Source organism: Yarrowia lipolytica, chromosome 1A (genome assembly GCF_001761485.1).
Source record: "Yarrowia lipolytica chromosome 1A, complete sequence".
Lineage (NCBI taxonomy): Eukaryota > Fungi > Ascomycota > Dipodascomycetes > Dipodascales > Yarrowia > Yarrowia lipolytica.
The window spans coordinates 688,068-701,646 of NC_090770.1; the positions used below are offsets into that span (position 1 = coordinate 688,068).

Genomic DNA, 13,579 nt, shown 5'->3' on the forward strand with positions numbered 1-13,579 from the left:
GGCCTATGCGATACACTGGCTTATCCCGTGTCCACGGATCATGCTGGCTCCGAACCATCTATCAGATAGATGACTTCTAGCGGACCATGCTCACGCTTGTCGCAGAGCCTGGTATCTGTCGGATGACTTGGATTTTGCTTTTTTTCTTGAGTGTTCATGATTATAAATCCATAGTTGAAATTCGCAGGGGGATTGCTTCATCTGGTAGTTTTTTTGCCACAATTCAACCCCGCAAAACACAAGGCAACCTGGCCGAGCGGTCTAAGGCGCCAGGTTAAGGCTAGCACCTTGACGAATATCCTGGTCTCTTCGGAGGCGAGAGTTCGAATCTCTCGGTTGTCAGAAGCGGATGCGAACGAAAATCAGCTTTCTTTTTTTCCCCTTTGGCAACACCCAACATCTTGGTGAGATCCCTCACAGTGCCGGTATGTGGTGTACGGAGTCGACTGAAAACGAATTGAACATGAAAGGAATGAGTTAATGGATCTGGCTCGTATTGTCGTCCAATAATCATTGGGCTCCAGGGGAACTCGACCAACTTTTGGAGCATTGGAAACGCAGTCAAAGTTGAGGGAACCTCCGTCAGGACCTCGGTCAAGTTTGGTGGAACCTCTAACAAAAGAACGAAGGACATGTGCCTCGATGAAACACAGGACAAAAAGAAATACTGCCTCAATGCAGCTATAGAGGACGACAGGACTCGAACCCGCAGCCTTTGGAGGACGTCGTTCATAAGAACCGAAATCCAATGCGCTACCATTACGCCACGTCCTCAACTTGTTGGCGTCAAAGAAGATATCAGATGGGTTGTGAATAGAATAGAAAAGCCAAGAATCATTTCAATTAAAAGAAAAAGAAATTCACCCAGTAATATATATAATCTGCAATATTTCCGACACGATAAGATACGACAAATTGCGCATTCTTCTGTCAGACTTTTCGAGCCAAAAGATTTTTTCCTTATCTTGCATCCAGGACGCATTAAAAAACCGTATCTCCCCGTGTTGAGAAAACCAGGTTGTCCATCAATGTTTCCGCGATCGAAAAAAACCCGTGTTACGGTAGTAGGGATTCAACCAATATCTGTTATTTATTTTCGTTGCAGGTGCGCAAGAAGTGAGTTTACAGAGCATTTGCAACAGCTATAATTCGATACTCGTACGTAATACTCAAGTTTCTTGCTGAGTAAGCGTACAATACAAGTATTTCAAGTGATTTGGCGGTCATGTGACTCCAAAGACTCACCTGAGGTTATCCATTCTTCAAGTGAGGGGAACCTCATATTAAGGTTATCCAACAAAATGTAAGTATTCTGTTGAGCGTTGTCAGCAATTTAAACAAGCACCATAAAATCCCAATTAGTTCTTCACAAACGACATGAAACACAAACACGAGGACATGCTCCACATGGTGGAACAAATCTTCATAGAGTTAGTTGAATTTTAGTGGATATACGACCCAAACATGACTTTTTTTAAGAAATTTGTTGAGTAAATTTAAGCTATAAAATAAATGTTGAGTAACCTTAAACGGTGTGGCATATACTTGCAATACCATAAACTTGCTACGTAATCAGGCCACTTTAACAAAAAATCAGGCCTTTTTAAACAAAGCTTATTTCGTCGGGCATAAACTAATGTCGAGGTGTATTTCTGACGTTAGCGTTGATAATGCAGGGGACTAATGAGATGAAAACTTTTAGTATGCACTTACTTCGAACCCCAAAAAATCGGACATTGTCAAAGCCGCCGGTCAAATGGAGTCGAAATTCTCGGTTTTATATAATCTTATCTTCACACGAACCCCGCACGTAAAAGTCAGGCCATAATTTAAGGTCATTCTGGTTATAGCTTATTGTCTGTTTTGGCAATATAAATTATACCCCCAATTTTACAGATCTCCAGAATCCTCTCTTCATGTTAACCATATCATCGCCAAAAATCCGCCAAGTAACGTTTTTTCGTCTCGAACACTGAAAAAGACGGCTTCTTTTTCGCCGGAAAAAAGGGCGGCTTTGAGTGAGTATTTTATGCTTTCTTCCATTCGGCTGGCACCATTGGGGGCTTTTGGCACCATTGTGACGCAAATCGCGTGTTTGTGGCACAAACAGCTTGACAAACGACAGCACACAACATCACATTGCATCATGGAATATCTCGGTTTCGTTACATAAGCTGATGACACTGCAACTATACTCACTGTCGCCATCACCAACCACGCTTTTCGACGACGGATACCTACAATCAATCCATGTGGCCCAAACACAACAACACCAAGTGACACAAACACGACGCAGATATACAAAATTTGACAGGCTTCTTATGTTCCCCGCACCTTGATCATCTTTCAACCTAGTCTCAGCTGCGAGAAGTGTTACTCCCCAGTTGCCAGTGCCACGCCTTCTCCTCCGCAATCTTCAACATACTAACTCAGATGGGCGTCTTAGGATCTAGTTACTACCATAGGTAGAGCTAGTCTTAGACGGGTGCTTCCCGAAGAGCTATGAGCCAAACGACAGTGTCTTCCGAGGGTGTCGGGTAGGCACAGTCAGGCCAGAGTCTCCTGGGGGGCATCTCAATCCCAGGGAGGAATTTATTTTGTTTACAGGGGGGGTGTGCGTTAACCATGCCCAGGTTCCAAGCATGCTATGAACTCAGGGACAGAGTCTCATAGGGAGTGCCCCGGACAACCCGTGTCTACTGGCAATTTTCGTCTTTAGACACGACGCTACAACCCAGTCAGTTTCAAACCAACTTGCAATCACCCTTCGCGTCCCAAGAGGGGGGTCTGATTGCACAGAGACGAAACCAGACTAGCGTCACTTCACGTTCTCCGGCGGAAACCGGTTCGTGAGATTTACTTTTTTTACTTGCCTATCGATGATAATTTTGGCCACACGGGGATGTTGGAGCATAGGAGATTGGTGCTCTTGGTGGTGGAAGGTCGGAGTGGATTCGGGGGCTTGTGTGCAAGACAGGAGGCGTGGGGATAGTGAGGGGCGGTGGGTGGTGGATAGTAGATGAGGGGAGTTGGAAGGAGGTGATGGAAGGAAGACGAGGGGCGTTGGAAGGTGGCGAGTGGTGACAGTTGAGGGGCGTTGGAACGAGCGAAGATGAGGGGTGGTGGGAGGCCGTTGGCCGTGGACTGTGGATGGTTGGAGTTTGTGGAGAATGCACTGGAACCCTAGTCTTGTGATCCGTGTGTGGGGGAGAAAACACTGGGATCTTCTGATTGTGTGGTTTTCTCAATCACACCCGTGTGTGAGGGGAAAAGCACTGGAACCCTCGTTCTCAACCACCTCAGTGTGCGAGGGAGAAAGTGCTCGAGCCTTCGGGTTGTGGTCTTCTCAATCACATCCTTAAGGGTGGTGGAGGGAATGCCGGGAGAGTGATAAGGCATTCTTTGTGTGGGTGGAATATATATAAATAATGTATTGATTGTTTTGAAGCTCATGAGCTGTATGAAACTATCATTTAGAAGCATTGCATTGTATTGTATAAATACTACTGTATCGGAACCGCTGTCTTTTTGGCATCATCTACGGTCCAATCTCACAGTCATCTAAGATCCACATCTCACACTTATTGAACTTCCGAAACGCTTATTAAGCTGAGTCGAACAAAATAGGGATCGAATTCGGTAGGGATTGTTTTTTTTGAATTAACGGTCAGGAGAGACGATCCACGTGCAACTAGACTCGGGTTAGTCTGAGCTGGGCCAGTTTATATGGTCCATGGGCGCATGTAGATTGCGGCATATGTTTTCTGCCAAGCCAGTGGTGCGTTATCTCTCTTGGCACATGCATTGGCATCTGATGATAAGGGCCAACTGTGAGTTCAAGGAATTGTATTCAATCAAGGAGCACCTTGTTATGACCGCGATGGAAAAACCTACTCAGTGGAGCTTATGGTTTGACCTCTCTGAGAGAGTCGCGTGGATATGTGTTTTTCTAGCCGAGTGGCCGTCAGCTTCTAGTTTCTCTTCCGCCTAACTGACAATCGCCATGGTCAATCGTGTAACCAAGCGACTTGACAACTCATCGTCTCTCCAAACTGAGGTGGTCAGGGTTGGTAACAACGCTCTATTGGACTGGGGAGTTCGAGGCTCAGCATATATTCAATGCGTCTGTCTCCAACTGCACAAAGTGTTAACAAAAGCATTGATCTCGGCACAATATCACTCTCAAAGTCCCCACGGTCTCTCCGCCCGATCTGTCCGACCTCCATTTCGTTCTGAGGTCCAAAACAAGGAAGTCACCAATCACTATGGCCACCAAGCGAGGTCTGTGGGTTATCTCTAGACTTGAAACTCTGGTTCATGGGCAATTACTACAACTTTCGGAACATCAATTCATGTCCAATGTGAACAGGTTGGTCAGAGGACGTGGATCATGGCTCATGTTCAATAAAAGTTTCAAACCATGTGTAAATGGAGATTGTCTAGCTTATGAGCCCCTTTACTAACAGGTTTGTTGGTACTCGCAGCGTTTACTAGTTCATTTTGTCTATCTGAACGTTCTGTATGGTTCGGCTCATAAGACGACACTATGACCGACTGCAAAAACTCCGTGACCGACTGAAAAAGTGATTACGACGCAATAACACAACCCAGTCGCTACACTCATGGGCTGGGCTGAGCTGGCAAGGACGACAAAAAGATTACAACACCCAGGATTCTCGTATGGTCTCCCACTACAATACTAATTGGGCTCTCTGGAGCTTGACTATGGCTGATCGGACGGGAAGCCGTATTTTCACCAGGATATGGCCGTAACCAAGTTGCGCCGACCCGGAATCGAACCGGGGGCCCATCGATGGCAACGATGGATTTTACCACTAAACCATCGGCGCTTTGGAGGTATTTCGGGGAAAAATATTGCTTACTAACTCTCAAAACAGTATTTTTCGAAACTTTAGAATAAAAAAACTTTATTTTTGACAAATAATGGAGTTCCCCATCGTGCTCTGGAGGTGGAGAGAACTCGTAAACTAAGACGAGAAGTACGTCAATGTCGATTTTGAGTGTTTTATTCCTATTGGTTAATTTCTGGGTGTTTCAAATTTCGAATTCGTCTCCATATGTCTTCAGTTTTGGTTCCATACTGTATATACTGTACGAGTGATATATTCAAGCTGACCCAGAACAACATGCTGTGTTTGCAATTAGTGACATCTCCTGGGGGACAACAAGTACTTGTACAAGAACAAACACAAGAACAGGAAAATGAGCAAGAAACGTACATTTGTATTAACGAGACTCATTTCCCTTACTCAACTTCACTTGGTATGATCCCCAAGGTTCTGGAAGTTCCTCATTTTTCTCTAAATGAACAAAATAAGATCGAACAAAGCACCTATAAGGTAGAATAATAACTGTCACTCACTTAAACAACCCCTTACAACTGTTTGGAATTTGGAGCTATTACTTGTAACGCAATTTTTGTTGTTTCTGGGGATTTTTTTTCTGCTTTTTTTTTATTTTTTTTATTCTAATGAACATTGCAAAACAGGTGAAACACCCTTTACACTCTCGTGTGATTCATAGCAGCCTTCGTGGCCAAGTGGTAAGGCGCAGCACTAGTAATGCTGAGATCATCAGTTCAAATCTGGTCGAAGGCACTTTCTTTTTGCTTCTCAAGGCTTTTTCTTTGGTTCGAAACGAGACAGATATGCCATACCTACTCTGTCATATTAAGTTAAGGTTCGATGAGAGCGTTGAACTAAAAATATTTTTCTCATGAGTGAAAAATAGCAGCTGGAACGGCTACAAAAAGATAGCCCGACGTGGGGCTTGAACCCACAGCCTTGAGATAGCTTTGAATAAGAGTCTCACGCTCTACCGATTGAGCTAGCCAGGCGAATCTTGGAAATGTTTGGAAGAAATCCCAGTCAATGTCACGGTGGATTAGTCAGCCAGAAGTGTATGATTTATTGAACGCCAATAACCCGGCTTACTAGGTATATAGCTGTAATAAATCATTAGAATAAAAAAAAAACTAATTGTTAGAATATAAAAACAGAAAAAAATAAAGTAAAAAATAAAAAAGTAATAATTCATCAGAAAAAGTTAGAAAAAAATAAAACTGAAAAAGAAGTATTTTTCTAAAACTGAAATGTAGTTCTATAGAATAAAAACAAAAGAAAACAGATTCCTCGTTTCTCAGCAGCCTAAGACGGCAGTATCTGATACGACTATCACAACTTGCTTTATTTGATTGCTTTATTTGATTGTTGATATATTTGTGCAGTCAGAGTACTGAAGATCATAAGAAAGAATAGGCAGAATACGTGAACAAGCGAGAACGAATACCATGCGCTCTTCTGAACAACCGAATTCGAATCCTTTTTGCAGGTTATAACATTGTCTTTACGCCTCAAGTAAATGTATTTCCATAGAATAAAACAAACAAAAAACAAAACAAAAAACAATGAATTTTATTTTCCTAGATACAAAAAAGAATTATTAGAATTTTTTAAAACTAATAGGAAAAAACATATTATAGCCGTATTCGTCATTAGACCAATAACACGTCTAGAGAAAGAATAAAAGGAAACCATTGGCATGTTTGACATGTACCCTTCTGTATAACCCGAATCCGAGTCCGATGTCCGCTTTTGTTATTGTGTTAGACCCAGTGAAGTATGATCAGTAGCAGAAATGTTTCCTTTGAAGCAAAAAACACTTTATGAGAGGGCTAGTCTCTAGTCAGTTAGTATCATGATTATTGACACCTACTCGAGAGTATATAACTGCTATCGGCTTACGGTAGTATATACACTTCCTCAAGAGTATATAAACACATGCCGGTCTACCTTAGTACAGTATGTGACAGTTTATAAGGAATCGATTATTGACTCTTGCAACAAAATATTGGTTCACTGACCTGTCCATTGCAAGACGGCAGTACTACCAGTTAAGCCTACCAGAGTCCAGGTCTGGTTTCGAACAGAAATCTTGAGACCTCTGAGTTGGTCTCTGGGTTGGTATATCCCAATTCTGGTGTCCAACTTGGCCCAGAAAATATCACCAGTTTCCTAAACGAGCAGAAGATACCTTTGACGAGAGTACCCTCGGATCATGAGAGCTGTTGTTCCCGAGATGATAAGAACGAGGTCAAATTCGGATTCCATCTCAATGCTCCCCGGAGACCGTCATCAAAGGAGACGATCTTCCAAAGTTTTAGTTCGCCAAACTAACCCGTCCAACCATGCTTGATCCTGAGGGCAGGCCTTCCGTTCTCTTATTCTCAAGTCCCTACTGTACCCTCAAGTCCGTTCCACTATACTGGCAAGGATGGCTCGTGCGTGCCTTCCATCAACGACCAGCACAGCTGATGGACGAACGGATTAAGATGCAATGAAGATGTGGGGTTTTGGAAACGACACGGGACTCGAGCACGAGTCGGAGGAACGAGAGGCAAGTTTCAGATGGCCATCAACAAAAATAATCTCGCGGAAGATCGAGCGTTTATGGAGAAGACCAGTGTCAAGTATAGACATGGTATATGTGCATTGATTTGCAGGTTGAATGTTGGAGTTTGACCGAACGTGAAGAGAACACTTGGGCCATTATTTTGCAAGTGATACATTCGCAACATGAACTTGAACTCCTCGTACACAGAAAATGCAAACCAAAAAAGGACGGGCCCAACCGGGAATTGAACCCGGGACCTCTCGCAAATTGCTCAGGACACCCTAAGCGAGAATTATACCACTAAACCATCGGGCCATTTTCCTGGAAAAACCTAAAATAAAGGGCCACACAACCAGACCAATGATTAGTAATCAGCCATTTTACATGTGTTCATGATCCCCGAGCTAATCCATCATTTTCTATCTTCTCTTGCTTCACTCGAAGCACCTTGTAGTGTTCTGACAAGTATTGCTCCATACTCAATCACGTTATCCCAAAGTGAAACACCCTGTCTCCTTAATTACGCGCGTGCAAACTCTAAAATGAGTATATATAACGTGGCTGAGAGAAACCTGTCTCCAGCCCCCTACAGCATACACATAACTAACACCATGTCTCAGCAGCAGCATCTGGAAGAGGAGGAGGAAGAGGAATTTGTTGACACCTATGTGCCTGGCGAGAAGAAGTCCGTGGCGGAGTACGTGAACCTGGACGCTGAGGACGAGTCTCTGCGAAAGTGGAAGGAGGCTCTTGGAATCACCTCCAACGTGGCAGGCCAGACGGTGGGTGATCCTAACGACAAGCGAAGGGTCGTGATCATGGAGAACAGAACCTATCTTGGTGATGACGAGCCCATCGTCAAGAACCTGGAAGATCCCAAGACCATCGAGGATCTCAAGACTGGAACAATCAAGATCAAGGAGAAGATCAAGTACTACTCTGAGATCAAATTCCGAGTCCAGCATGAGATTGTTACCGGTCTGGTCTACCAGCAGACTATCTCTCGAATGGGAGTGCCTATCGAGACCCGAAAGCAGGTGATGGGCTCATACCCTCCCAACACCCCCGAGAACCCCTTCTATGTCAAGAAGTTTGAGCTGCAGGAGGCACCCTCGGGATTTCTGGTGCGAGGAAAGTACCTTGGCCAGTCAAAGTACATTGATGACGACGGTGTCGTTCATGCCGAGTACCCTTTCAACTTTGAGATCACCAAGAAATAGAAGTTTGTATATTTATCATACCTGCAGTTTGACACTGCAATCGTATCAGTTGTGTATGCGCGGTGTTTGTAGGTGATCCAGTCGAACTAAAACATCAGGCCCACCATCGATTTACATATCGTAGTGGCACAAGTATGTACAAAAGAGTACATACTTGTACCCTTACATGCTCGTCACATTTCTACTCGCGACTGTGTTCTGTTCTACAACTATCTAAACAAGTATGATGATGCCAAAGCTCTCCTGGCTGTAATCTTTTCCGTCCAGGTCGGTTCTTGGGGCTTGTACTCTTGTCCCACCCTGTGTGGTCAGACAGGTGCATTGTGTTTTACTGTCTCTAGTCCAAATCTCGTCACTGGTACCTGGGATGTCTTACTCTCATTACGCCCTGATGTCAACCCCGAGGGGAACCATCTCGGGAGGACCATCTCTGGGAAGCGAAATCCAGCCTTCATGTAGATTCCTTACTTTGACAGAGCCCGGCTTGGAAAGATAGAATGTCTTGTCTCCGGGATGATCATCAATCCAGGTCTTGCCGTTACCCCAGTATCCAAAGCGATCGTCTGGGTTGAGATATTGGTAGTTGAAATCTTCCCATCTGGGTTCTCGTAGAACAGAAATGGCATGAGAGATAGTTCCAGGCCACGAAATTCGCACCCGGGAGTCACCGTTGCGATCAATCTCGGTAAAGTAACCTCCAATTCCGCCCTTGGTGATTGACGAGGCCTGGGACAGTTCCCAGATACGTCTGGAAAAGGACTCGGAGGGTTTCTCCTTCGGATCAATGGAAGCAATGTCTTCAAACTGCGCCTTTCGGATCACCTTGGCAATGTAGCTAGACTGCTGCTCTACTGTTATGGGAGGAGTTCCACAGTAGAGATAGGAGTTTACCGAGAGGGTGTAGAAAAAGTTGGGAAAGCCGGGCGCCGAAACTCCAAGGTAGGACAGAGAGTAGCCCTTCTTGGACTCAAGAGGTGAGAAATGTGTTCGTAGAGTGTACCCGTCGGATCCGATGATTTCATAATTGGGAGTGGCTCCATATCCGTTACCTCGAACGTATCCTGTCGAAGAAATGATGACATCAACTGGACGTTCTTCTCCGTCAAATACGATACCATTCTCAGTGAACCGCTCAATGTCGCCCTTGTAGTAGTCCACGTTGGGAAGAGCTAGAGCCTCGAGATACCCAGGAGCTGGAAGAAGACGTCTGGGTCCCGGAGTGAAATGAGGCACAACCTTTTCAAACAGTTCGTCGTTTTCGCCGACCCGAAGGTACATCAGCGCCAGCAGTTCCTTGATGCCCGCCTTGTAGCCCGGAGTTCCAAACAAAGTGGCTTCGTACTTGCCATGCAGCTTGGAGTCAAGAGAAGAACGGTACTTGTGGTACTCTTCAGAGGACTGGATGGCGTTGATTTCTTCCTGAGTGTAGTCGACGTAACCCGGAGCTTTCACGCCGAATAGTGTGTGGCCTATCCAAGCTCCTCTTTTGACGTAGTGGTCCACGTGAGCTGCACCCTGTTTGATGAGCTCTGGCAGAATCTGGACCCCTGTGGCTCCATTCCCCAGCAATGCCACCCGCTTTCCCTTGAGGTTCAGATCTTTAGGCCAGTTGACAGGGTGGAATTTGGGTCCCTTGAAGGACTCGAAGCCGGGTTGGACGGGAAACTTGGCAGTCTGGAGAGATCCAGATGACGAAATGAAAAAGTCCGACTTGAGAACCTCCTCTTTTCCGTTGTGTTCCACTCTGACATGCCATTGGTGAGTTGGTTCATCCCATTTGGCCTCCTTGATGGAATGGTTCAGTCTGAACTTGTCTGCAAGCCCGTGTTTCTCCACTCTGCTCTGCCAGTAAGCCTGGATATCCTTTCCGAAGGCATAGGCGCTCTGCCAGTCTGTTTTGGGATCAAAAGTAAGCTGGTATGAGTGACTAGGAACGTCACATCGCACGCCTGGATACTCGTTTGTAGCCCAAACACCTCCGACCTTGGAGTTTCGATCCAGAACAGTCAGAGTCAAATTGTCGACTTTCTGAGACAGCAGGATAGCTGTGGTGATTCCGGCGAGACCAGCGCCTGAGATGATGACGCTGACGGCACGTCTACCGAGATATGGCCGCTCCAGGATCTTCTTGGCCCATTCGCTGGCCTCCAGGTTGTTGAACTGCTCAAACTGCGCAATCAGCGCCTCCTTATCCACCCCCGTTGTGTCCGTGTGGCCCACTCCGAGTTTCACGTTGGAAGGATCAATTGAGGGCATGGCTAAAAGGCGATTGAAGTTTTCGGTCCCGTGGAAAGAGCTGACGGACCTCCATATATACCCCACAGCTCGTCATTGTGGTTGCATAATCGTCAGGCACGACGCCACAACTCAATCTGCTCGCATAAGTGGAGATAGTAGTGAAGAGGCGATGATGGCAGCTCGAAAAAGAGGTCAGTGGGGAAACAGGAGTCACGTATTTGACTCTGTAGTAGGCGTTCTGTGTCTTTTGCTATCTTATCGGTATTACCAGCATCTCTGGTTGTTCGTTTCTCCGTTCTGTGGCTTGACTGATAAGAGTGAGACTAAGACGGAGATAGTGGAGGTTTGGTGGCCTACTTGTAGATGACACGAGATGGGTGGATAAGTTTTTGGTGATTGGTCTGACTCGATATCTACAAGTGATTGTAAGTAAAAACCCCAGCTGGTCCAAACTGGTTTCAATCGCTGGCTGCTTCTATGGAGATTTACAAGGGTTAGTCAGGGTCCATACACCATCGCCCTACTTACCAAATCTTCAAGTGTTTTTGTTTAACCACTGACCCTGCCGTCTAAACTCCCAACTAATGTACATCCCGTTCAACAAAAGCAACTCAACATAAATTACTCATATTACTCTATACAATACAATAATAAACAGGACAGGTTCACCAGCTCCACAATCACTCCCAGGTAAGCTCTGCAAAGTACTTGTATCTGTCTGCAGATCTTCGTCTCAACTCCTTACCATAGCGGATCATGGGGTAGATGAGAAGAAGGGGGATCACAGAGAGACATCCAGAAATGATAAACACGGTCTTGAGACCACATCGGTTGATCCAGGGCTCGAGAGAAAAGCAAACAATGGTTCCAAAGGCGTTTCGAACAACCACAACGCCCACAAACGCGTCAGCAACCATGTCCTTGTAGCAATCAAGCATGTAGGTGATGGAGATGGATCCCACTGAGCCGAAACCAAACATGATGAGCGAGAAGCCAACCGTGGGAATCATCCAGTGCTTTCCCTCTGCAATGGGAATGCCAAACATGAACACACCGACAGTGACGGCGACCGCTCCGAGGTACATTGAGTAGAGACGCATCTCAGGTTCATACAAACCTCCGTTTCGTTTGGTGAGCCACAAGATGGACTTGTCATTGAGATAACCACCGTAGACAGCTCCGAGAGCCATACCAATGAAAGGAGCAATGTTCACGTTTCCAATAGCAGTGGAAGACATGTTGTAGGGCTCGCTGGAGAAGGAGTTGGCGATAGTGGTAGCAGCCATCGCCAGCCAGGTGAGCATGAAGGCGTAGTTGATGGCCACAAACGAGACAATAGGGAAGGTGAAGAGCACAATGAAAGGCGTGTACATCTTCTTGAAGAAGTTCTTCCATGAGCCAGGCGAGTATGTCCACAGAGCAAGACGCTTTTTGAGAGGTCGAGGGTGGTAGACAATGTTGTCAGCCACTGAGGGGGTGTTTGAGTCACCGACAACAATCTCGTGTTCAGAAACAGCCTCCTTGATGTCCATGGAGTTTCTTCTGGAGGTTGATTGAGAAACTGGTCGAGAATGAGACAAGGAGTTTCGTCTGGAGGGCGCCTGGGAAACAGGACGAGACTGAGACATTGAGATTCTCGAGTCCTCCAGGTTCTCTCTCAGACGGTCTTCATGGAGGTATCGGGTGGCAGTAGAGAGAGGAGCATCTGCACTCTTTTCGACTCGGGGCTTGTCGTCTTCTTCATTCACCTCCACGTCCTTGTATGTGATCATTGTCTGTTCAGGAAGGTACTTTGTTTCTTCAAAGAAGAAGAAAGAGAAGACCAAGAAAGCTCCGTCGATAATGGCGATGATCCAGAATACCCATCGCCAGCCGAGCGAGTCGGTAATGTATCCTCCAGGCACCAGCACGAGGAAGTTGCCGATATCGACAACCGTCATGAAAATGCCGTTCATGGTACCTCTCTGGTGCACAAAGAAGAGGTCAGCGACCGTCATCTGGATAATTGTCTCGGTCAGCGAAGCAGCCAGGCCGTCAATGAACGTCGCAATGTACATGTCATAAGGATGGTACATTTTGGCCTGCCAGATGGCAGTTCCCACAACGGCAGCAATACCACATAGGTAGACAGGCCGCTTTCCAAACTTGTTGGCAAAGGGAATCAGAAACGGACATCCCAGGCCGAGACCGGCAAGACCCATGGCATAGCCGTTGTTGAGCTGGTCAAACGTGAAGCCCAACTCCTCGTTCAATGGGCCCCAGAACACTGTGGGGATACAATTGAGAGCGAAGGCCAACAACGTGAAGAAACAGACAACGAAGAAGTTGATGCCTTTTCGGTACTTGTTCCAGTTGAGAGGCTCATTGGGATCTGCGCTGGGCTTAGGTTCCAGAATGATATCATTTTTGCCGCTGTCCAGCCGCTCAGGGTCCAGAAATATCGTTCCAGGGGGGAATTCGTATGGGTCCATGGTGTGTCAAGAGAGTCAATTGTGTCTCCAAAACAACCAGCAACTACGATCGCTTATATGTCTGCCTTGTGTGCGGAAGCAACCGTTGTGTCACACATTCAACACAAAGACAACAGCGCGCTTCCTTTACTGATTCTGCACATGTCGCCAAGACGTTGGTGATGGTAAAGCGCCTGTATCTGTACCCCTCTTGCCACAGGGTAGTACCCCGTAACCAGCTAGCAGCGGATCGCCAAA

At 46.0% G+C, this 13,579-nt stretch overlaps 3 protein-coding genes and 7 non-coding genes across 10 annotated transcripts; 3 read left to right on the forward strand and 7 right to left on the reverse strand.

Annotated features, from left to right (window-relative positions):
- The first annotated feature begins 242 nt into the window (after window positions 1–242).
- Window positions 243–342, forward strand: YALI1_A06883r. Its single transcript has one exon. It is a non-coding gene; the product is annotated as a tRNA-Leu (tRNA).
- A 343-nt stretch (window positions 343–685) lies between these two features.
- On the reverse strand, window positions 686–774 carry YALI1_A06888r. The gene has a single exon. It is a non-coding gene; the product is annotated as a tRNA-Arg (tRNA).
- Window positions 775–4,656: 3,882 nt separating this feature from the next.
- YALI1_A06928r lies at window positions 4,657–4,775 on the reverse strand. Its single transcript, XR_002432054.3, has one exon. It is a non-coding gene; the product is annotated as a 5S ribosomal RNA (ribosomal RNA).
- A 4-nt stretch (window positions 4,776–4,779) lies between these two features.
- On the reverse strand, window positions 4,780–4,850 carry YALI1_A06929r. The gene has a single exon. It is a non-coding gene; the product is annotated as a tRNA-Gly (tRNA).
- Window positions 4,851–5,546: 696 nt separating this feature from the next.
- YALI1_A06936r lies at window positions 5,547–5,618 on the forward strand. The gene has a single exon. It is a non-coding gene; the product is annotated as a tRNA-Thr (tRNA).
- Window positions 5,619–5,775: 157 nt separating this feature from the next.
- Window positions 5,776–5,857, reverse strand: YALI1_A06939r. Its single transcript has one exon. It is a non-coding gene; the product is annotated as a tRNA-Lys (tRNA).
- Window positions 5,858–7,642: 1,785 nt separating this feature from the next.
- On the reverse strand, window positions 7,643–7,728 carry YALI1_A06957r. The gene has a single exon. It is a non-coding gene; the product is annotated as a tRNA-Pro (tRNA).
- Window positions 7,729–7,805: 77 nt separating this feature from the next.
- Window positions 7,806–8,633, forward strand: YALI1_A06958g (uncharacterized protein; the record flags this gene model as incomplete). The annotated part of the gene is made up of 1 exon (XM_499839.3): window positions 7,806–8,633. One exon carries the CDS (start codon window positions 7,806–7,808, stop codon window positions 8,631–8,633), a length of 828 nt encoding a protein of 275 aa, XP_499839.2.
- Window positions 8,634–9,014: 381 nt separating this feature from the next.
- On the reverse strand, window positions 9,015–10,889 carry YALI1_A06989g (uncharacterized protein; the record flags this gene model as incomplete). Its single annotated transcript, XM_499840.3, has 1 exon — window positions 9,015–10,889. One exon carries the CDS (start codon window positions 10,887–10,889, stop codon window positions 9,015–9,017), a length of 1,875 nt encoding a protein of 624 aa, XP_499840.3.
- A 662-nt stretch (window positions 10,890–11,551) lies between these two features.
- YALI1_A07014g (uncharacterized protein) lies at window positions 11,552–13,342 on the reverse strand (the record flags this gene model as incomplete). The annotated part of the gene is made up of 1 exon (XM_499841.3): window positions 11,552–13,342. The coding sequence occupies one exon, from the start codon at window positions 13,340–13,342 to the stop codon at window positions 11,552–11,554; it is 1,791 nt and encodes a 596-aa protein (XP_499841.3).
- Between the last annotated feature and the right edge of the window lie 237 nt (window positions 13,343–13,579).